Source organism: Chiloscyllium plagiosum, unplaced genomic scaffold, assembly GCF_037043375.1.
Source record: "Chiloscyllium plagiosum isolate Xiang-an unplaced genomic scaffold, Cpla_swu_hap1 HiC_scaffold_35, whole genome shotgun sequence".
NCBI classification, from domain to species: Eukaryota; Metazoa; Chordata; class Chondrichthyes; order Orectolobiformes; family Hemiscylliidae; genus Chiloscyllium; species Chiloscyllium plagiosum.
This window is the reverse complement of record NW_028270173.1, coordinates 24,265,254-24,289,191: the sequence shown is the minus strand read 5'-3', so window position 1 is coordinate 24,289,191 and position 23,938 is coordinate 24,265,254. Positions and strand designations below refer to the sequence as shown.

The following is a 23,938-nucleotide window of genomic DNA, read 5'->3' as shown; positions in this document are numbered from 1 at the left end:
GTTAAACCCCTGGGCTGATTGCTTCCTGTCCTGTTGTTTTCCAGTCCTCTCGTGGGCTGCAGTGGAGCTGGCTCCTGTTGTAATGACGTTGATACAGGCCTAAGCATTTAACTATTTCTGTGTCCCTTAACCAAAGTTGGAGACAGTAAGTATTGCCTCACAATCATTGTGAATGGCAGTCACACTGTTTCTGTGAAGAAATGGGGCTGGTAAATAGTTTCTGATGACTAGTCCTGAATTCCCCTCATGTCTGTGCTGACTGACCTACTCTGGGAGCCGGTCAGGCAAAGTCCACATTTAAAAATTCCCTTCCACATTTTAAAGTTTTTCATTAGCCTTGCCCATCCCTTGTTCTCTAATCCCCTCCATCCTCCTCAAATGAGAGTCTAGAACTGGGGGAGGGGGGGGGGCATAGTTTTCGAATAGGGGCTGTCCATTTAGGACTGAGATGAGGTGTCTTCACTCGGAGAGTAATGGACTTTGGAATCTTTCCTCCACCGAGCAGTTATTGTGTATGCCTGAGGCAGAAGTTGATACGTTTCGAGGTGTTAAAGCTATCAGCCTTGATCAGACACTTGATCAGGCGGGTCAGGCTCCAGGGCAGAATGGCCTTCTCCTGTTTCCCTTGTTAAAGGCGCTGTGTAAGTGGAGCGACTGTGGAAATGGGCTGCAGCACAACAACGTCTGAGCTGCCTTGTTCAGTGGAGCAGCAGGAAACCTTAACCTGGGGGAGGTTAACCTGGGAGAGAGAGAGTGGGGACTGCAGCTGCTGGAGATCAGAGTCGAGGAGTATGGTGCTGGAAAAGCAGGGCCGGTCAGGCAGCATCCGAGGAGCAGGAGAGTCGACGTTTCGGGCATAATCTACTCATCAGAAACATTCCTGATGAAGAGCTTGTGCTGGGAACGTCGACTCTCCTGCTCCTCGGATGCTGCCTGACCGGCCCTGCTTTTTCCAGCACTACACTTATTGACTGAGGAAGAGTCCGGCCCAACTTGGTCCCAGAAGAGCTCAGGAAGGTTAACGGGATGGTTGACCCCTGATCTCAGGCCAAGGGGTGGCCACAAAGTTGTGTGGGGGGGGAGGGGGTAGTAATGATTCAAGGGGAGAGAAAATTGTCCGGAGTATTCTGTACAGTTCAGGGAGGGAGAGACTGTATGGGGTGGGGGGGTATGGGAAGGTGGGGTGTGCCATCGAGGCTTCAGTGATAGCCAGCTGAAAGCGGTTGAGTTACGAAGCACCGGCCTCGGAGACTCGGCCATCCCGTGCACGTGCACGTGTCGCTGATCGAGGGACAGTCATGTTGAGGGCTTTCTGGTGGCTGACTAGCTTTGATGCTGCGGCTCAGGGTAACCTGCTTCCTTTGACGGGAGTGGGATGGAGTGGGCTCTGAACGACACAGGGCCTGAAGATCAAATCTGGTCCGTTCAGGAGTAAAATCTGGAGCCACACCTTCACGCAAAAGGCGGCAGAGATTTGGAACGCTGGTAGAGGGGAGGGGTGGGAGTGGGTTACTTACAAGTTTAAAGGCTTACAATTGTCAGGTCTTGGTTTGGTGAGGGTAAGGGGGGGGGGGGCGCGGAGAAAGGTTACAGAGAGTTCAGGTGTGATACAATTGAATGGTGGAGGTTTGGGGGTGGGGAACGTGATGTCAATTGGCTGCCTCCTCCTGCAGTTCCTCTGTTTTGTGGTTGCCGTGATGTGTTGTCTGTGGCTGGGGTGTTGGTTGTGGAGAGGTGCTGTTTCTAAGACTTGCTCCAAGCTGTAATTAGTCTTGTTGTGTTCCTCTCTTTGCCCTGGCATGCCGCAGCGTGGGAAGTGTCTACACACCTGTCAGAGTAAAGCAACAGGAACTTCTCTCCTCACTAGACCGGGGAAGCCCAGAGAGGGGGTGATGGTAGGCAAGACGGAGGGTGGGCAGTGCCACCTTGGCAGAGATGATGAGTGCCCCTGGCATTAACCAGCCTGGGAAAGCTGACCCACCCATACCAGCACCCTGCCACAACCCACCGCCTCTACTCCCAGAGCCGAGTTCCCTCTTTGAGATCCGAAAGGGTTTGGGTGTTTCACTCACTGTCAGCTTGACCCTGTGTCTTTCGGAAGAAATCTCGCCCCCAGGCACCCCCGCCCCCCTATCCCCTCACTGGGGACGGTGGAGAATTGGAGCCAGCCCCCAATCCTCTATCGTCACATGGGGATTCTAATTGAGACCCTCCCACCGATGTGCCCTTTTGCAGGGAAGGGTCTCTGTGTCTTACTAGACTGGTCTCTGAACCCTACACACACAATTCTGGCCTTGAGTCCGAGTGATGTCAGACACCCTCTGCTGAGGAGGGTGGGGCCAACCGTGCCTTCAGTGGGCGGGGCCCTGAGCCCTGGACTACCCTGCCCACTCCTTCCTCCCCTCCTACATTGCCTAACCCCGGGGGGTTGGTATTGGCTGTATTCTCCTCCCAGGGGCACTCCGCACACGGGTTTGGCATTCCCATGCCAACCAGAGTCAGTTGAGTACATCTCTCAAGGGGTACTGCATTCCATTGTTTCCCTCGGCAGTGGGCAGCCGTCTGACTCCTCCCTTCCTATCGAGTGGGGAGGGGCCTTTGACACCTTTGCCGGGGTGAACACGGCTTCCCAGTTGATTCCTCGATGAGGTTCCTGTCTGCCGAGAGAGCCATTCACCTGACTCCTAACCTTTTCCAGTTTTCCGGAGGAGCCCCGCCCTATCTGCTATCTGGGTCGCTGCAGTGTTTTGCTCAGGCCAATCGGTGAGGTGGTGTTCTGTCAGTCAGCACTGACCTGACCGCCTGGGCCTGTCTCTCCGGGCCGCAATGGGCTGCACCGAGGGGGAAGCAAGAGAAACGCTCCCCTCAGGCTTACCCTCACTGATGTAGACACACCCACTACCACACACACAGACCACCCACCCACCCAAGATGGTGAAGATACTGCCTGGAGAGCTTTAGTGAATTTTTGGAGTGCAGCCCAGAGAGGATCATCGCTGTGGTTAATAGAAAATTCTCCTCACTTGCCTGGATGGGTGCAGACCCAACAACATTCAAGAAGCTCGACACCATCCAGGACAAAGCAGCCCACTCGATTCACACCACATCCACTCCTTCCCCCACTGACACTCAGTCGCAGCAGTCTGTACTATCTGCAAGATGTGCTGCAGGAATTCACCAAAGATCCTCAGAGATAGCACCTTCCAAATCCACGACTTCTTCCGCCTGGAAGGACAAGAGCAGCAGATGTATAGGGGAACTCTATCCCCTGCAAGTTCCCCTTCAAACCACTCGCCATCATGACTTGGATGTTGCTGGGTCAACATAGAGTCATAGAGATGTACGGCATGGAAACAGACCCTTCAGTCCAACCCGTCCATGCTGACCAGATATTCCAACCCAATCTAGTCCCACCTGCCAGCACCTGGCCCTCCTCGTGGCATTGTGGGTCAACCTACAGCGTGTGTGAACTGCAGCGGTTCATGAAGGTCCCCTTCTCGAGGGGCAACTGGGGCAGCCACACCCACTGAATGAATAACAATGATAAAGGGACTTTGTAGATGTACTGTACCTGGATTTCGAGAAGGCATTTAATAGGCTGCCACATCTAAAGTTGTTGCAGAGACTAATAGCTCATGATGTAAGGGGTAACATGTTGGTGTAGATAGAAGATTTGCTGGCTGGTAGAAGACAGAATAGCAGAAGTGAGACCGTGGCTGACTGGCAGGGTGTGATGAGTGGAGTTCTCAGGAGCCTGAATGTTTTACAGTTTACAGAGGAGCCTAGATTATCCGGCATTCGATTATCTGAATTTCGCATTCTCCGAACTGGATCGCGAGGTCCTGACGCTTGGCTAAATTGTGTTATCTGGCATTCAGTTATCCAAACAGAATACTCCTTGCCCGCGTCGTTTGGATAATTGAGGTTTCTCTGTACGCGAATGACTTTGATGCAGGGAGTGGAGGGGTGGTCGCTCAGGGCACGTGATACAAAGATAGGGAGGAAAGTGAAGGAGACTTGAAGTTTGCAAATACAGAGAGGTTGAGTGAATGGACAAAATTATGCAGATGACATGTGAGATTAATAATGGCCAAGTATGTTTTTCCCTCTTGTTGGTTCTCTCAGCACCTGCTGCATATCCAGTCTAGCAGCTATGTCCTTTAACACCCCAACTGCTGTCGAGTCAGTCTTGGTGGTGGGTGTTGAAATCCTCCGTCCAGGGTACATTGTGTGTCTTTCCCACTTTATTGCTTTCTCCATGTGCTGTTGAACCTGGAGGAGTACTGATTCATCAGCTGAGAGAGGACGGCACGTGGGAATCAGCAAGAGGTTTCCTTGCCCCTGTTTGACCAGAAGCCATGAGATCTCTTGGGGTCCGGAGTCAGCGTTGAGAGTTCCCGGGCTAACTCCCTCCACTGTGCCACTGCTGGGTCTGCCCTGCCGTTGGGACAAGGACACATTGAGGGATGGTGATGGAGGTGTCTGAAACATTGTGAGGTATGATTCTGTGAGTATGACTGTGTCAGGCTGCTGCGTGACCAGTCTGTGTGAGAGCTCCCCCAATGTTGGCACCAGCCCCCAGGTGTTAGTGAGGAGGACCCGCAGAGTCAACAGGGCTGTTTCTTGCCCAATGTTGTTCTCTGTGCCTCAGTCAATGTCAGGTGGTCTGACCAGTTTGATTCCTTTTTAGAGAGATTTCATCCGTTGATCCAACTGAGTGGCTTGTAGGGCCGTCTCAGAGAGAGAGTTAAGAGTCAACCTCATTGACCGTGAGGTGGAGGAGCCATTCAGCTCGTTGAGTCTCCTCTGCCAATCAATGGTCTCTGGGACTGGAGTCACATGTAGACCAGCGCAGGTAAGGAAGGCAGATTTCCTCCATCCAAGCACATAAGTGAACCAAATGGGTTCTTACGACATTCAAGAGGTGGTCATTGTTAGACTTTTATCATTCCAGATTTTCAAAATTGGATTCAGGGTCCACCACAATGTGTTTCGAACTTGGGTACCTCAATGCTAATCCAGTGACAATTCCGTCGTGCTCTCATCACCCCTATTGCTATGGCTCATGCTTATGAAGCCCATACTGTGTGTCTGTGTGGGGGTCTCGGGTAGGGGTTGACGTTGGTGGTGGGGAGCTGGTTGTGTCACATGTGAGGTGGAACTGGGCTGTTCCCTCATGCGATAGCCTCCTGCCTCTTTGGCTGACCCGTGGGCCTCTTGGGGGTGTGGGGAAGAGTCCTTTGCATCCTTTTCAAGAGCCGTCCATCCACCCACCCACACACGAGCAGATTCTAGTGTGATTGGGGTAAACGTGGTGCAACACTGCCACCTGCTGGCTTTTGTGGCATGTGACAGAGGGGACACGTGATGGACAGTCTCTGATTGGATAGGTCAAGCGGGGAAAGTCATCTGACAGTAATCCTCTCGGTGTCAGTTAGCTCCGTGTCTGCTTGTTGTCATGCCTTTGGATTGGCAAGACGTGAAGGCAAGCAGCTTGTGGGTTTCCTGCTGTTGTAAGTGAATCAATCTATCTATTAGGGCAGCACGGTGGCTCAGTGGTTAGCACTGCTGTCTCTCAGCGCCAGGGACCCGGGTTCGATTCCAGCATCGGGTGACTGCCTGTGTGAAGTTTGCACGTTCTCGTGTCTGCATGGATTTCCTCCGGTTTCCCCTCTCAGTCCAAAAATGTGCAGGTTAGGTGAATTGGCCGTGCTAAATTACCCATAGTGTTACGTGCATTAGTCAGAAGGGAATGGGTAAAGGTTACTCTTTGGAGGGTCAGTGTGGACTTGTTGGGTTGAAGGGCCTGTGTCCACACTAATACGATCTAATCTCACCTATCTAACGTGTTTGCTACTCATTAAAAAAACAGGTTCGTTTATCTTCCTGATGCCCCAGCCTTTCCTGGAATTACACACAACCTTGTGTCCACAATTCCACGGGCTGATGTGGAAAACTGCAAACTGCTGTCCTCACCTCCCTCCATCAGCAGCATCTTATCAACCCCTCTGCTTCAGCAGACCATCTAGCTTCTCCTGAAATCTCTCTCAGCAATTCCACTCCCTATCGTGGTGAATTTCAGATTCCAACCCCCCCCTCCCCAGGTCAGAAGAGTTCTCCCGAATGCCTAATTAGATTTATCAGTGATTTGCACTGTCCTTTCCCTGGCCACCCTCAGCAAAAGTCTGTCCTATCAAACTTCTTCCTATGATCAGCGTGCTGTATTTGCGGCGCTTCCCAGAGTGGGAGAAGGGAGTTGGGGGTTCATCAGAGAATCCCTACAGTGTGGGAACAGGCCACGTAGCTCAACAAATCCACACCGACCCTCCGAAGAGTAACCCACCCAGACCCATTCACCCACCCTATTATTCTACATTTACCCCTGACGAATGCACCTAACCTACACATCCCTGAACACTATAGGGTAATTTAACATGGCCAATCCACCCAACCTGCATATCTTTGGACTGTGGGAGGAAATCCACGCAGACACGGGGAGTATGTGCAAACTCCACACGGACAGTCGCCCGAGACTGGAATCGAACTAGAGTCCCTGGTGCTGTGAGGCAGCCGTGCTAACCACTGAGCCACAGTGCCATGCCACTCTAGAGCCTTGGCTTGGTCCGTCTTCATTGATAGTTTTATCTTTTCGATCGTGCTGCCTACCTATTTGTTTATCTCTTGTAAATCTTTCTCGTGCACCTTCTCTTTGCTTCTTAGTGTGGAGACCAGAATTTAGGTTATAGAACATAGAACATACAGCACAGAACAGGCCCTTCGGCCCACGATGTTGTGCCGAACATTTGTCCTAGCTTAAGCACCCATCCATGTACCTATCCAATTGCCGCTTCAAGGTCACCAATGATTCTGATTCTGCCACTCCCACAGGCAGCGCATTCCATGCCCCCACCACTCTCTGGGTAAAAAACCCACCCCTGACATCTCCCCTATACCTTCCACCCTTCACCTTAAATTTATGTCCCCTTGTAACACTCTGTTGTACCCGGGGAAAAAGGTCTCTGACTGTCTACTCTATCTATTCCCCTGATCATCTTATAAACCTCTATCAAGTCACCCCTCATCCTTCGCCGTTCCAATGAGAAAAGGCCTAGCACCTAGGACCTATTCTCCATTCCAGGCAACATCCTGGTAAATCTCCTCTGCACCCTCTCCCAAAGCTTCCACATCTTTCCTAAAATGAGGCGACCAGAACTGCACACAGTACTCCAAATGTGGCCTTAACAAGGTCCTATACAGCTGCAACATCACTTCACGACTCTTGAATTCAATCCCTCTGCTAATGAACGCTAATACACCATAGGCCTTCTGACAGGCTCTATCCACCTGAGTGGCAACTTTCAAAGATCTATGAACATAGACCCCAAGATCCCTCTCGGTCGGTTGAATGTAAATTGTGGATGGGAGGTCATATACTGGAATGTATCGGGTGCACCTTTCTCTCGCCCTCCCCATCTCGCCCTCCCCATCTCGCCCTCCCCATCTCGCCCTCCCCATCTCGCCCTCCCCATCTCGCCCTCCCCATCTCGCCCTCCCCATCTCGCCCTCCCCATCTCGCCCTCCCCATCTCGCCCTCCCCATCTCGCCCTCCCCATCTCGCCCTCCCCATCTCGCCCTCCCCATCTCGCCCTCCCCATCTCGCCCTCCCCATCTCGCCCTCCCCATCTCGCCCTCCCCATCTCGCCCTCCCCATCTCGCCCTCCCCATCTCGCCCTCCCCATCTCGCCCTCCCCATCTCGCCCTCCCCATCTCGCCCTCCCCATCTCGCCCTCCCCATCTCGCCCTCCCCATCTCGCCCTCCCCATCTCGCCCTCCCCATCTCGCCCTCCCCATCTCGCCCTCCCCATCTCGCCCTCCCCATCTCGCCCTCCCCATCTCGCCCTCCCCATCTCGCCCTCCCCATCTCGCCCTCCCCATCTCGCCCCCCCCATCTCGCCCCCCCCATCTCGCCCCCCCCATCTCGCCCCCCCCATCTCGCCCCCCCCATCTCGCCCCCCCCATCTCGCCCCCCCCATCTCGCCCCCCCCATCTCGCCCCCCCCATCTCGCCCCCCCCATCTCGCCCCCCCCATCTCGCCCCCCCCATCTCGCCCTCGCCCCCCCCATCTCGCCCCCCCCATCTCGCCCTCGCCCCCCCCATCTCGCCCTCGCCCCCCCCATCTCGCCCTCGCCCCCCCCATCTCGCCCTCCCCCTCTCTTCCTTGTCTACACTCCCACTTGGTTTATTGACCTTGTTTATTCACCACAGCTCTGAGGACATCCCTGTTTGTACCACGTAATGTGCCCACTGTGCCAAGATCCGCACTGCGTACCCTGCAGGAAAATTGCTGCTAGATGCCAACCTGAGGGAAGACAGAACCTCATTGGACCTCGAGCGAATCCCCTCTTTTAACCCAGTGGATCCCCAACTCAGTGTAAGTGTCCTTCTGTCCCTTGGCATGTCATGAAATCGCGTCACTAGATGTCAACCAGTTGCCCTGCGTACCAGAGAGTCTTGTTGCGCAAGAGGCTATTTGGCCCGTCCTTGGGGTCAACACTTTGCCTAAGTTGCCCAAATAGTCTCACTCGCTCCCTCCCACCGTCCCACCTTGGACAAGGGTAAGTTGGAAAGGTCAGTCCCTCCAACTGCCTGTCTGCTTCCACACTGGCTTGCCCTGTGTTAAAGGTGGTGAAGAGCTTTTGCCAAACAAATTGCTTTGCAGCCCTCACAGTGTCCCATGGGAAGTAACTAATAATCACGCAGTAATTGTCACGTTGGGGCATCAAGGTCTGTACAAATCTGGTAAGATTATGTCCTGTCTCTGGATGGAAGCGGCCTATTGTGTGGAGTGGAGCAGTGTTCTATCATTGGATGAAGACAAGCTGGGACAGTGTAGAGGGAGCTTTGCTCTGTATTTAACCCCATGCTGTCCCTGTTCCTAGGAGTGTTTGATAGGCATAGTGTAGGAGAAAGTGAGGGCTGCAGATGCTGGAGATCAGAGCTGAAAATGTGTTGCTGGAAAAGCGCAGCAGGTCAGGCAGCATCCAAGGAGCAGGAGAATCGGCATTTCGGGCGTGAACCCTTCTAGAAGATTTTAACCTACTGCGAATCCTCTTGCAAGGATGCCTTCATTGAAGAAGCTCTCTTCCTCCCTCTACAAGGATTGCAGTGAGTCCCTCTCTCACTGCACACCCCAGGTCATCTCCTCTGCCCAGAACTCTTCAGCCACGTTCTCAAACAGAAGGGTCCATGCCCGAAATGTCGATTCTCCTACTCCTTGGATGCTGCCTGACCTGTTGCGCTTTTCCAGCAACACATTTTCAGGCATAGTGAAGAGGCAGCTTTACTCTGGATCTAACCCTGTGCTGTCCCTGTCCTGGGAGTGTTTGATGGGGGACAGTGTAGAGAGAGCTTTACTCGGTATCTAACCCCGTGCTGTCCCTGTCCTGGGAGTGTTTGATGGGGGACAGTGTAGAAGGAGCTTTACTCTGTATCTAACCCTGTGCTGTCTCTGTCCTGGGAGTGTTTGATGGGGACAATTTAGAAGGAGCTTAACTCTGTATCTAATCCTGTACTGTCCCTGTCCTGGGAGTGCATATGGAGGGAGAGGTTTACCCTGTATTTAACCCCATGATGTCCCTGGGAACAGTTAAGTTGGGCATGTGCAGGGGATCTGCCCCCTCGCTTAAATGTAAATCGTCTTTACTTTGAAGAGGATCTGGGCAGTTCCCCCTCACATTACGGCCAATATGTTATCCCCAGCCGACGTCCTGTTTGTGGGAATTGGCTGTGCACAAACCTATGCAAGTCTTACTCCCAAGTGTGGTTGAGGAAAGGTGCTATACAGATGCAAACCTTGATTTTCCCCATGCTGTAATCAGCAGTAGAATGGAGAGCAGTTAGCAACAGGGAATAACAGGTAAAATGTTTGTGATTATATCTTGTTGAATGATTCACAACACATTCTAAGTGGAATGGGACAAGTTTCACAAAACAGACTGCCATCATTTATTGCTGATTGCCATAGCCCTCGGCCAGACTGGGGAAGGGAGCTGTATCAGACGACATTTGAGTGCCTGAGGTTTTTGTGTTTTTTGATGACTCTTGGCGTTTGACCATTTTCTTTGGCAGGTAATTAGATGGGATGGTCTCATTTCTCTTCTCAGTTTTTAAAGGAATTTCAGAGGTTGACTTCAAATCAGGAATGGGTTGCAAGGATTCTCCAGTGTTCTCAATCCAGCTGGAGACTTGCAATATTTTGCATGCTCCTGGGTAGATAAAATCCCTCCAGTGTGGAAACAGGCCCCTTTTCGCCCAACAAGTCCACCCATACCCTCTGAACAGCAACCCACTCAGACTCATTTCCCTCCCCCCAATATCTTATATTTAACCCTGACTAATGCAGCTAGCCTATACATCCATGAACACTATAGGCTGTTTAGCACGGCCAACTCACCCTAACCTGCACATCTTTGGATTGTGGGAGGAAACCGGAGCACCTGGAGGAAACCCACTACAGACACTGGGAGAATGTGCAAACTCCACACAGACAGTCGCCCGAGGCTGGAATCGAACCCGGGTCCCTGGTGCTGTGAGGCAGCAGTGCTAACCACCGTGCCACCCTCGGTACGAGTTGACAAGGGGAGGGGTTGGGATTTTAGCTGTATCCTGATGGTTGGGATGAGGAGACGTGCTTATTTGATATTAACCTCAGTGCAATGTCAGGCTGCAGTGGCTGAAACCACAGACTAGCACCCATCCCGAGGCTCCCTCACTCGGCAAGGTCAAATCGAATTGGCACTGCATCCACCCGAGGTGTTTGTGCATTCTATTTACTTTAATCTTCCATGGGATGTGGGCGAGGCCAGAGTTTGGGGCCCGGACCACTTACAGTGATCCCTTAACATTGCTGTGGGTGTGGAGTCACGTTTTACTCAGAGTGAGAGAGGACAACGTTGAAGGGTCATGGGGAGCAGGCAGGAAGGTGCAGCTGAGGCTGAGATGAGATCAGCCGTGATACTATCGAGCAGGCTCGAGGGGCTGAATGGCCTACTTCTCCTCGTTCTCATGTTCTTACCCCATTTGTCAAGCAGACTGAGTTCTTTGGACGTTCCCTGGTTTCGGGATCAGGTGACGGACAGTAAGTTCAGATTCCAGAATTTGTTGATTTGAATTTAAATCCCACTCGGTGCCCTGCTGGGATTTGAACCGTTGTCTACAGAGCATTAGCCTGTCCTCTGGGCACTGCTCTGACGTCATGGTCTTCCCACTTGGCCAGAGATCCTAATGGATCTGCTGGTGGTGGAAGAGGCCTGGAGTGGAGATGGAACGTCCTGAACCCTTGAACTAGGGGTCGTAGTTTACAAATAAGGGGCGGCCCATTTCAAACAGCGATGAGGAAGCACTTTATTTTCCATGTCTTCAGAATTCCCTCCCTCAAAAGGTAGAGTTCTCCATTACCAAGGGGATGTACCTCTTTAAGCCAGTCCCCACCCGCTATAGTTCTGACGCGTCTTCCTCTCGCAAAGTGTTGTTCGTTACTTTTCTCTCTGACATAATTCCTCTCTGCTTCCCCCCACTCCCACCTCTTCTAGATAACGGCCCACCCCACCTCCTGCCAAAGACTATGGAGGGTGGGCCTGTGGGGAAAAGTTCGAAGGTCAAACGAAGCAGCCCCTGGGCATCAGCGAGCAAGCCGAGAGGACGGGCGAGCCGCGCCGGTGCCAAGGCACATCTGTGGGAGGGTCAGGATGTGTTGGCCCGTTGGACTGACGGCTTGCTCTACCTGGGAAACATCCGAAAGGTGAGCGCGGTTTGGCTGTGCTGGTGTTGGGTGGGGCGGGTTGGGGTACTAACTTCTGATCTGAGTCAGGTTTGCTTCCGACAGCCCTGGAAGTGTCCAGTGTCTGGGTTTTGTCAGCTAAAATCAAGCCTTGATTACTCTGAGCTGAACGCCAACTAACGGCCTTCAGTGTTAACTCTAACCTGTCATAAACCCCACAGTGTAAGCGTTGGGTTCCAATGACGTGACGGGGTTGACCGGCACCTGCTGCTTGACGCACGCTGGATTAGGTCACAGTTACAGAGAGGCTCTCTGACTTCGTGATGTTTTTTTTGTTAAAAATGGCAAAAGAATCCAAAGACCATGTGTCACTGTTTTGAAGTCCAAACTCAAAAGAACAACCATGACGTTACATCACACTATTGGGAAAAGATTGAATGGGTCGTAGAGTCAGACAGAAGGGAAAGAGACTCTTCAGTATGTCCCGTCTGCACCAGTCAGGCATCCCAATCTGACCTGGTCCCATTTGCCAGCATTAGGCGGCAAGATGTGAGAGGAAATTAGGCCATTCGGCCCATCGAGTCTGCTCCACCATTCGCTCATGGCTGATAAGTCTCTCAACGTCAATCTCCTGCCTCCTCCTCATAACCTGTGATCCCCTTAACAATCAAGAACCTATCTACCTCTGTCTTAAATGTACTCAATGACCTGGCCTCCACAGCCTTCTGAGGCAATGAATTCCATAGATTCCCCATTCTCTGGCTGAGGTTTCTCCTTCTCTCCATTCTAAAAGGTCTTCTCTTTACTCTAAGGCTGTGCCCTCAGGTCATAGTCTCTCCTTCTCAATATCCACTCTATCCAGGCCATTCAGTATTCTGTAAGTTTCAATTCGATCCCCCCCCCCCATCCTTCGAAACTCCATCGAGTATAGACCCAGAATCCTTCAGATGTTAAGCGTTTCATTCCTGGATTCATTCTCGTGAACGTCCTTTGGACCTGATTCAAGTATATCTTCCTTGAGATATGGGGCCCAAAATTGCTCCCAAAACTCTAAATGTGGTCTGACCAGAGGCTTGTAGAGAGCCTCAGAAGTACATCTCTGCTTTTATATTCAAGTCCTCACAAAATAAATGCCAATACTGTGTTTGCCTTCCTAACTACTGACTCAACCTACAAGTTTACCATGAGAGAATCCTGGACTAGGACTCCCAAGTCCCTTTGCACTTCAGATTTCTGAATTTTCTCCCCATTGAGAAAATAGTCTATGCCTCTATTCTTCCTACCAAAGTGCATGACCTCCCACTTTCCCACATTGTATTCAATCTAGCCCTTCTTTACCCACTCTCCTAACCTGTCCGCATCCTTCTGCAGCCTCCCTGCCTCCTCAATGCTACCTGTCTCTCCACTTTGTGTCATCTGCAAACTTAGCCAGAACGCCCTCAGTTCCTTCATCTGGATCACTAATGTGTGAAGTGAAAAGATGTGGTCCCAGCACCAATCCTTGTGGAACACCACTTGTCACCAGCTGCCATCTTTTATCCCCACTCTCTGCTTTCTGCCAGACAGCCAAGCTTCTGTCCATGCTAGTATCTTGCCTCTGATATCCTGGGCCCTTATCTTACTCAGCAGCCTCCTGTGTGGCACCTCATCAAAGGCTTTCTGGAGGAAGGCCTATGTCTTGTGAGGATTGGAAAATGATCTTCAGAGCCCTCTCTATATCCTCCCTGGCCTCCTTTAACAACCAGGAATACAATTCACCTGGTGACTTATTCACCTTCAAAGAAGCCATTCCATCCAATAATTCCCTTGTCGTAATGCTTACTTTCCATCTGATATTCACATTAATCTCTTTGACCCCCTCCGTTGTCAAGGCAGGGACAAAGTATTCATTAAAAACCTTGCTCACATTCTCCACACGTATGTACAACTGTTAAGAGATGTGGCCATCGCTGGCTGGCCCAGCGTTCCCTAATTGCCCCTTGAGAAAGTGGCGGTGAGTTTCCTTCACAAACTGTTGCAGTCCATTTCTGGTAGACCCACAATTCTGTTCTGGAGAGGTTGTCAATGATGGCTTTATGGCCTTTCTTCCCTGAGCGAGGGAAGGTGGGATCGATGGATTGCAATAATGGACGGGGCTCAAATGCATTTCTTTAGTCCACGTGTATCTTCTGCTTCTCATTCCCTTGTGTGGAAAGTGGAACTTTGTAAGGGAGTAGCTCATGCTGACATTGTTCGGTCTGTGAATCATACCTGATAGCTCCTCTCTCACTTTCTCTTTCTCCCTGGCTGTTTTAGGTGGACCGGTGGAAGCATATCTGTCTTGTTAGGTTCGAGGACAACTCTGAGTTCTGGGTCATGTGGAAAGACATCTATCCCTGTGAGTATCGGAGTGACTGACATCCAGCTGTTGGTCAGCTCTCCTGCTTTTTGCTGACAGTGACACACTTTGAGCAAAATTCAGACACCTTACCAATTGAATTGACCAAACAGAGTGCGGATATTACCGGAGAGAGAGAGAGAGAGACAGAGAAAGAGCCACGTGGCTGATTTTGGCTTTTTTTTGTCTTTCCCTCATCAGGACAAATGCAAGAATGCCAAATTTCAAACCATTGTAACAATTTATACTGAAGGGGGGGGGGGGAAGGCCTCTGGTTGGCGAATCAATGCTAATGGACTGAGGTTGTGTCATAGCGAAGAAACGCAGGACTGAAGGCTTCTCGAGTGTCTTTTCCCTGGAGCTGTCCATGTTTCTCCATAGCTACCATGCAGCCAATCGGAGTTCACAGTCGAGTAATCAGCACCTTTCTCTCCTGTGGTAGAGATTAGACCCATGGACGTTCAGAGAAGGCCATTCAGCTCACCATGTCCATGCCAGTCAAAGATCTGTTCAACACTAATCCTACTTTCAAGGCTTAGGCCCATAGTCCCCTGGACATTATGGTAATGCAAGTGACTATCTACATGTGGCTGCCTGACATTACAAGAATCTCTGATCCAGCCGTGCTTTTGGGCAGAGAGCTTCCATCTCCGGTCAGCCTTTGGGTGAAAGTAAATTCTCCCTGACTCTCTCTTAGCCTTCTGCCTCTTCCTTTAAATGGATGCCCCAGGGTATTGGCCCCTCTACTGATGGGAATATTGCCTTCCTATCCATCCTGTCTGCACTCCTCATAAACTTGCATCAGGACAAATGCAAGAATGCCAAATTTCAAACCCTCACAACAATTTATACTGTTGGGGGGGGGGAGGGGGGGTGGGTGGCGGGGAGAGGTCTCTGGTTGGTGAATCAATGCTGATGGACTGAGGTTGTGTCATAGCGAAGAAACGCAGGACTGGAGGTACCTACATCCGGCCCCCTTTCATCCTTCACTGCTCCAAGGACCAACGACTCCAGCCTGTCCAATCTTTTCTCGAAGTCTCCAGCCCTGGCATCATCCTGGTAAATCTCCTCTGTAATGCAGTCACGCCCTTCCCATAACATGGTAACCAGACGAGCATGCAATACTCCAGTTGTGGCCCGGCTAGTGTTTTGTGCAGTTCCACCTGATCCTTCGCACTGTTGTGTTCCAAGTCGCTGTGGTTGTGTGAAAATTGGTGTTCTCGCAATCGTCCTGATGATTGGCAGCTGCAAATCTTGGTCAACAAGTTCTCTCTCTCCAGTAACATTGGAGCTCTATACTACCAAGTGGTCTTTGTTAAATACTGGAAAGAGCGTGAAATTGGCTCAGCGATATAGTGTCTTTTGATGTATGGTCAAATCAGCTTTACTTTACATGTGATGTTTTATCAAAATCCCATCACTGTTAAAGGTCTCATGATACATCCATTCCTGACTCCTTTGAAAACAGTCCTTCATATAAACAGTTGAAGTTGTTTACTTCAGAGCTATTTTCGTCAAATGAGAATTCTTACTAAACTATTGATGAATCCTTGGGGGTGAAGGCTTTAATTAACTCTTGTCTTTCTGCACACTAGTTAATGGATTTTTCATGCCTATCGTTACTACACCGAGTAGTGACGTTACCACATAATTACTCTGGGGCTGATGTGATTCCTGTTAGTGGAAAAGCTCCAAAACAGGAGCAAGTTTCGTTGTTAATCCTTAATGGCGCAAGGGGTCCAGCACCAATGTTATCACAGTTATAATACCGTCTGCTATATACACGCTCCCTCATTATATCACTGTGTTATAATGCCGTCTGCTATATACACGCTCCCTCATTATATCACTGTGTTATAATACCGTCTGCTATATACACGCTCCCTCATTATATCACTGTGTTATAATACCGTCTGCTACATACACGCTCCCTCATTATATCACTGTGTTATAATACCGTCTGCTATATACACGCTCCCTCATTATATCACCGGGCTTTAATACCGTCTGCTATATACACGCTCCCTCATTATATCACTGTGTTATAATGCCGTCTGCTATATACACGCTCCATCATTATATCACTGTGTTATAATACCGTCTGCTATATACACGCTCCCTCATTATATCACTGTGTTATAATACCGTCTGCTATATACACGCTCCCTCATTATATCACTGTGTTATAATGCCGTCTGCTATATACACGCTCCCTCATTATATCACTGGGCTTTAATACCGTCTGCTATATACACGCTCCCTCATTATATCGCTGTGCTTTAATGCCGTCTGCTATATACACGCTCCCTCATTATATCACTGTGTTATAATGCCGTCTGCTATATACACGCTCCCTCATTATATCACTGTGTTATAATACCGTCTGCTATATACACGCTCCCTCATTATATCACTGGGCTTTAATGCCGTCTGCTATATACACGCTCCCTCATTATATCACTGTGTTATAATACCGTCTGCTATATACACTCTCCCTCATTATATCACTGGGCTTTAATGCCGTCTGCTATATACACGCTCCCTCATTATATCACTGTGTTATAATACCGTCTGCTATATACACTCTCCCTCATTATATCACTGGGCTTTAATGCCGTCTGCTATATACACGCTCCCTCATTATATCACTGGGCTTTCATGCCGTCTGCTATATACACGCTCCCTCATTATATCACAGTGTTATAATGCCGTCTGCTATATACACGCTGCCTCATTATATCATGTGCTTTAATGCCGTCTGCTATATACACGCTCCCTCATTATATCACTGTATTATAATACCGTCTGCTATATACACGCTCCCTCATTATATCACTGGGCTTTAATGCCGTCTGCTATATACACGCTCCCTCATTATATCTCTGTGCTTTAATGCCATCTGCTATATACACGCTCCCTCATTATATCACTGTGTTATAATACCGTCTGCTATATACATGCTCCCTCATTATATCACAGTGTTATAATGCCGTCTGCTATATACACGCTCCCTCATTATATCACTGCGTATTAATGCCATCTGCTATATACACGCTCCCTCATTATATCACTGTGTTATAATGCCGTTCGCTATACACACGTTCCCTCATTATATTACTCTGTTATAATACCGTCTGCTACACACATGCTCCCTCATTATATCACTCTGTTATAGTACCATCTGCTGTATACACACTCCCTCATTATATCACTGTGTTATAATGCTGTCTGCTATACACACGCTCCCTCATTTCATCGCTCTGTTATAATGCTGTCTGCTATACACACGCTCCCTCATTATATCACTCTGTTATAATGCTGTCTGCTATATGCACGCTCCCTCATTATATCACTCTGTTATAATACCGTCTGCTATACACACACTCCGTCATTTCATCGCTGTGTTATAATACCGTCTGCTATATACACGCTCCCTCATTATATCACTCTGTTGTAATAGCGTCTGCTATATACACGCTCCCTCATTATATCACTTGTTATAATACCGTCTGCTATATACACGCTCCCTCATTATATCACTGTGTTATAATACCGTCTGCTATATACACGCTCCCTCATTATATCACTGTGTTATAATGCCGTCGGCTATATACACGCTCCCTCATTATATCACTGTGTTATAATACCGTCTGCTATATACACGCTCCCTCATTATATCACTGGGCTTTAATACCGTCTGCTATATACACGCTCCCTCATTATATCACTGGGCTTTAATGCCGTCTGCTATATACACGCTCCCTCATTATATCACTGGGCTTTAATGCCGTCTGCTATATACATGCTCCCTCATTATATCACTGTGTTATAATGCTGTCTGCTATATACACGCTCCCTCATTATATCACTGTGTTATAATGCTGTCTGCTATATACACGCTCCCTCATTATATCACTCGGCTTTCATGCCGTCTGCTATATACATGCTCCCTCATTATATCACTGTGTTATAATGCCGTCTGCTATATACACGCTCCCTCATTATATCACTGTGTTATAATGCTGTCTGCTATATACACGCTCCCTCATTATATCACTGTGTTATAATGCCATCTGCTATAAACACGCTCCCTCATTATATCACTGTGTTATAATACCGTCTGCTATAAACACGCTCCCTCATTATATCACTGTGTTATAATACCGTCTGCTATAAACACGCTCCCTCATTATATCACTGTGCTTTAATGCCATCTGCTATATACACGCTCCCTCATTATATCATTGTGTTATAATACCGTCTGCTACACACATGCTCCGTCATTATATCACTCTGTTATAATACCGTCTGCTGTATACACACTCCCTCATTATATCACTGTGTTATAATGCTGTCTGCTATACACACGCTCCCTCATTTCATCGCTCTGTTATAATGCTGTCTGCTATATGCATGCTCCCTCATTATATCACTGGGCTTTAATGCCATCTGCTATATACACGCTCCCTCATTATATCACAGTGTTATAATGCCGTCTGCTATATACACGCTCCCTCATTATATCACTGTGTTATAATACCGTCTGTTATATACACGCTCCCTCATTATATCATTGTGTTATAATACCGTCTGCTATATACACGCTCCCTCATTATATCACTGGGCTTTAATGCCGTCTGCTATAAACACGCTCCCTCATTATATCACTGTGCTTTAATGCCATCTGCTATATACACGCTCCCTCATTATATCATTGTGTTATAATACCGTCTGCTATACACACGTTCCCTCATTATATTACTCTGTTATAATACCGTCTGCTACACACATGCTCCCTCATTATATCACTCTGTTATAATACCGTCTGCTGTATACACACTCCCTCATTATATCACTGTGTTATAATGCTGTCTGCTATACACACGCTCCCTCATTTCATCGCTCTGTTATAATGCTGTCTGCTATATGCATGTTCCCTCATTATATCACTCTGTTGTAATACCGTCTCTATATACACGCTCCCTCATTATATCACTCTGTTGTAATGCTATTTGCTATATACACGCTCCCTCATTATATCACTCTGTTATAATGCCATCTGCTATATACACGCTCCCTCATTATATCACTTTGTTATAATACCGTCTGCTATATACATGCTCCCTCATTATATCACTCTGTTGTAATGCCATTTGCTAAAGACACGCTCCCTCATTATATCACTGTGTTATAATGCCATCTGCTATATACACCCTCCATCATTATGTCACTCTGTTATAATGCTGTCTGCTATACATACGCCCTCACTATACAATCCCCACTCCAATGCAGTATCTCACACTCATGATATCACTGTTATAATGCAGTCTATTATATACACACACGCACCCTCATTATGCAATCCCTGTTATAGTGCAATCTGCTATACACATTCTGCCTCACTATATAATCCCTATCATAACGCAGTCTGCTATACACTGTCTGCCTTATTAAATGCACACCGTCACTATACTTTTCCCATTATAACATAATCTGTTATACACACACGCATACACACAGTATACAACTCCTCTTATAATGCGGTCTGTATATACACACACACACGTACACCCTCGCTGAACAATCCCAGGGATATTTGATATTGGGTCCTGCCCTATTTTGAGCCTTCTGTTATGGCTGCCATGTCTTATTCTGAGCCAGCTCTCTGTGCCAGCGGCTCACTAACCCGTCTTTACTCTGTGTGATCGATACCCAGCGACCTTGCCTTTCTGTGCTGTCACCCAGTGCCGCTGCCCAGTGCAGCACCAGCTTGCCCGCGCACTCGCTTGCCCCTCACGGTGTGACACTCTCTGTTTGGTTCCAGCTGCGATCCCTGGGACTGAGCACATCTGCTGCCTGTGCAAGGACGACACGACCGGCCCGGGCAACAAGGTTGTAAACTGTGCAAAGTGTAAGCAAGGTAAGGGGGGAGGGGATGGGGGGGAATGAGGGGAGGGGATGGGAGAGGGGATGGGGGGGAATGAGGGGAGGGGATGGGGGAGGGGAATGGGGGTGGAATGGGGGAGGGGAGGAGGGAATGGGGGAGGAGGGAATGGGAGGGGAGGGGAGGGGGGAATGGGAGGGGAGGGGGGAATGGGAGGGGAGGGGAGGGGGGAATGGGAGGGGAGGGGGGAATGGGAGGGGAGGGGAGGGGGGAATGAGGGGTGGGGATGGGGGGAATGAGGGGAGGGGGAATGAGGGGAGGGGGAATGAGGGGAGGGGAATGGGGCGTGGGAATGGGGGGTGTGGGGGGGGTGGGGGGGAATGGGGGGTGTGGGGGGAATGGGGGGTGTGGGGGGAATGGGGGGTGTGGGGGGGGGGGGGGTGGGGGGGAATGGGGGGTGTGGGGGGGGGTGGGGGGGAATGGGGGGTGTGGGGGGGTGTGGGGGGGGGTGGGGGGGAATGGGGGGTGTGGGGGGGGGGTGGGGGGGAATGGGGGGTGTGGGGGGGGGGTGGGGGGGAATGGGGGGTGTGGGGGGGGGGTGGGGGGGAATGGGGGGTGTGGGGGGGGGGTGGGGGGGGGTGGGGGGGAATGGGGGGTGTGGGGGGGGGGTGGGGGGGAATGGGGGGTGTGGGGGGGGGGTGGGGGGGAATGGGGGGGGTGGGGGGGAATGGGGGGTGTGGGGGGGGTGGGGGGGAATGGGGGGGCGGGAATGGGGGGTGTGGGGGGAAGGAATGGGGTGGGAATGGGGGGTGTGGGGGGAAGGAATGGGGGGTGTGGGGGGAAGGAATGGGGCGGGAATGGGGGGTGTGGGGGGAAGGAATGGGGCGGGAATGGGGGGTGTGGGGGGGAATGGGGGGGGCGGGAATGGGGCGTGTGGGGGGAAGGAATGGGGCGGGAATGGGGGGTGTGGGGGGGAATGGGGGGGCGGGAAAGGGTGGGGTGGGGGGGAGGGGAGAGGGAATGGAGGGAGGGGAGGGGGGAATGGGGAGAGGGGGAATGGGAGGGAGCGGGGAATGGAGGGGAGGGGAGGGTGGAATGGGGGTGTGGAGGGGGGAAGGGAGGGGAGGGGAAGAGAGGGGGGGCGGGGGGGTGTGGAGGGGGGAAGGGAGGGGAGGGGATGAGGGGAAGAGAGGGGGGGAATGGGGAGGGGATGAGGGGAAGAGAGGGGGGGAATGGGGAGGGGATGAGGGGAAGAGAGGGGGGAATGGGGAGGGGATGAGGGGAAGAGAGGGGGGGAATGGGGAGGGGATGAGGGGAAGAGGGGGGGAATGTGGAGGGGAAGAGAGGGGGGGAATGGGGAGGGGAGGGGAAGAGAGGGGGGGAATGGGGAGGGGAGGGGAAGAGAGGGGGGGAATGGGGAGGGGAGGGGAAGAGAGGGGGGGAATGGGGGAGGGGAGGGGAAGAGAGGGGGGGAATGGGGGAGGGGAGGGGAAGAGAGGGGGGGAATGGGGGAGGGGAGGGGAAGAGAGGGGGGGAATGGGGGAGGGGAGGGGAAGAGAGGGGGGGAATGGGGGAGGGGAGGGGAAGAGAGGGGGGGAATGGGGGAGGGGAGGGGAAGAGAGGGGGGGAATGGGGGAGGGGAGGGGAAGAGAGGGGGGGAATGGGGGAGGGGAGGGGAAGAGAGGGGGGGAATGGGGGAGGGGAGGGGAAGAGAGGGGGGGAATGGGGGAGGGGAGGGGAAGAGAGGGGGGGAATGGGGGAGGGGAGGGGAAGAGAGGGGGGGAATGGGGGAGGGGAGGGGAAGAGAGGGGGGGAATGGGGGAGGGGAGGGGAAGAGAGGGGGGGAATGGGGGAGGGGAGGGGAAGAGAGGGGGGGAATGGGGGAGGGGAGGGGAAGAGAGGGGGGGAATGGGGGAGGGGAGGGGAAGAGAGGGGGGGAATGGGGGAGGGGAGGGGAAGAGAGGGGGGGAATGGGGGAGGGGAGGGGAAGAGAGGGGGGGAATGGGGGAGGGGAGGGGAAGAGAGGGGGGGAATGGGGGAGGGGAGGGGAAGAGAGGGGGGGAATGGGGGAGGGGAGGGGAAGAGAGGGGGGGAATGGGGGAGGGGAGGGGAAGAGAGGGGGGGAATGGGGGAGGGGAGGGGAAGAGAGGGGGGGAATGGGGGAGGGGAGGGGAAGAGAGGGGGGGAATGGGGGAGGGGAGGGGAAGAGAGGGGGGGAATGGGGGAGGGGAGGGGAAGAGAGGGGGGGAATGGGGGAGGGGAGGGGAAGAGAGGGGGGGAATGGGGGAGGGGAGGGGAAGAGAGGGGGGGAATGGGGGAGGGGAGGGGAAGAGAGGGGGGGAATGGGGGAGGGGAGGGGAAGAGAGGGGGGGAATGGGGGAGGGGAGGGGAAGAGAGGGGGGGAATGGGGGAGGGGAGGGGAAGAGAGGGGGGGAATGGGGGAGGGGAGGGGAAGAGAGGGGGGGAATGGGGGAGGGGAGGGGAAGAGAGGGGGGGAATGGGGGAGGGGAGGGGAAGAGAGGGGGGGAATGGGGGAGGGGAGGGGAAGAGAGGGGGGGAATGGGGGAGGGGAGGGGAAGAGAGGGGGGGAATGGGGGAGGGGAGGGGAAGAGAGGGGGGGAATGGGGGAGGGGAGGGGAAGAGAGGGGGGGAATGGGGGAGGGGAGGGGAAGAGAGGGGGGGAATGGGGGAGGGGAGGGGAAGAGAGGGGGGGAATGGGGGAGGGGGGGGAAGAGAGGGGGGGAATGGGGGAATGGGGAGGGGATGGGGGAGAATGAGGGGGGGAATTAGGGGGAATGAGGGGAGGGGATGGGGGGAGGGGATATGGGGATGATGGGGGAATGGGGATAGGATGGGATGTGATGGGGGGATGGGGGATGGAGGAGTCGGGGGGACGGGGATGGGGGATGGAGGAGTCGGGGGGGCGGGGATGGACGGGAGGGGTTGGGATGGAGGGGCGGCGATGGAGAGGCGGGGATGTGGAGATGGGATGGGGGAGGGGATATGGGGGTGATGGGGTTGATATGGGAGGGGATGGGCGGGAAGGTAAGGAAGGGGTTGGCGGTGGAGGGGAGGCAGGTGGGGTGAGAGTAGTGTGGGGCACCATGACTCTACCTGCCTTGAGGGGGGTGGGGGAGCTGATTAATCTCCTGTACCTTCGATAGTGACAACAACGCTCAGAATTATTTCCACTGGCTCGATCTCCCTCCTTGCATTTATGTAGCACCCTTCACGGCGCTTCACCGCCAGGGGAGTGTTTCTCTGGTTTGAGTGGCCGATTCCACGTGAGGAGCACGGCCGCACGGTGAGCTCCCACAAACTGGGGTGGCCGAAACTCAACACCATGTGAACCACCATCTCTCTGTCCTGGCAGGGTATCATCAGGAGTGCCATGCCCCCAAGATCGAGCCTGATGAGCAAATCCTGCCCGCTTGGATTTGCCGCTCCTGCATCTTTGCCGTAGCCACCAAGGTAAGAGCAGCACCGCTCGGAGGTTTCGGTAACACCGGACAGGGTCTGGGATGTTGTCAGGAACAGGATTGTGGGGTGGGGTTGGGGCTTTATACATTGCAATGGACATTTCCTGCCCAAAATATATACTGATACACACACACATACAGATACAGGTGAGCATGCAGAGATACAGGACTCGCATACACACAGGGATACAGGCGTGCGCACAGAAACAGGCACATGCGTGCACACACAGATACAAATACACCGAGATACAGGCGCGCACACTGTTACGGGCGCTCATGTGCACGTACAGATACAGGCATGTGCATACCCACCGAGATTCACATGCATGCACAGCGATACAGGCACTCACGCACACAGGATATGGGCGTGCACACGTACAGGCACACACGTGCACACAGAGATACGGGCACGTGCACAG

The 23,938-nt window shown here is 52.1% G+C and overlaps 1 protein-coding gene across 4 annotated transcripts in view; it reads left to right on the top strand.

Moving 5' to 3' along the window:
- LOC122541385 (PHD finger protein 1-like) overlaps positions 1-23,938 on the top strand; it is a 64,082-nt gene that overhangs the window by 3,924 nt on the left and 36,220 nt on the right. For 3 of the 4 annotated variants that reach the window (XM_087979381.1, XM_087979382.1, XM_087979383.1), the window contains 5 exons: positions 8,266-8,431; positions 11,592-11,800; positions 14,075-14,156; positions 19,981-20,076; positions 23,414-23,511. In XM_087979381.1, coding sequence (XP_087835507.1) covers positions 11,624-11,800; positions 14,075-14,156; positions 19,981-20,076; positions 23,414-23,511 — 453 coding nt within the window. In that variant the 5' untranslated portion in view covers positions 8,266-8,431; positions 11,592-11,623. The remainder of the gene's footprint in view (positions 1-8,265; positions 8,432-11,591; positions 11,801-14,074; positions 14,157-19,980; positions 20,077-23,413; positions 23,512-23,938) is intronic. The other variant, XM_087979384.1, reaches the window with a different exon arrangement.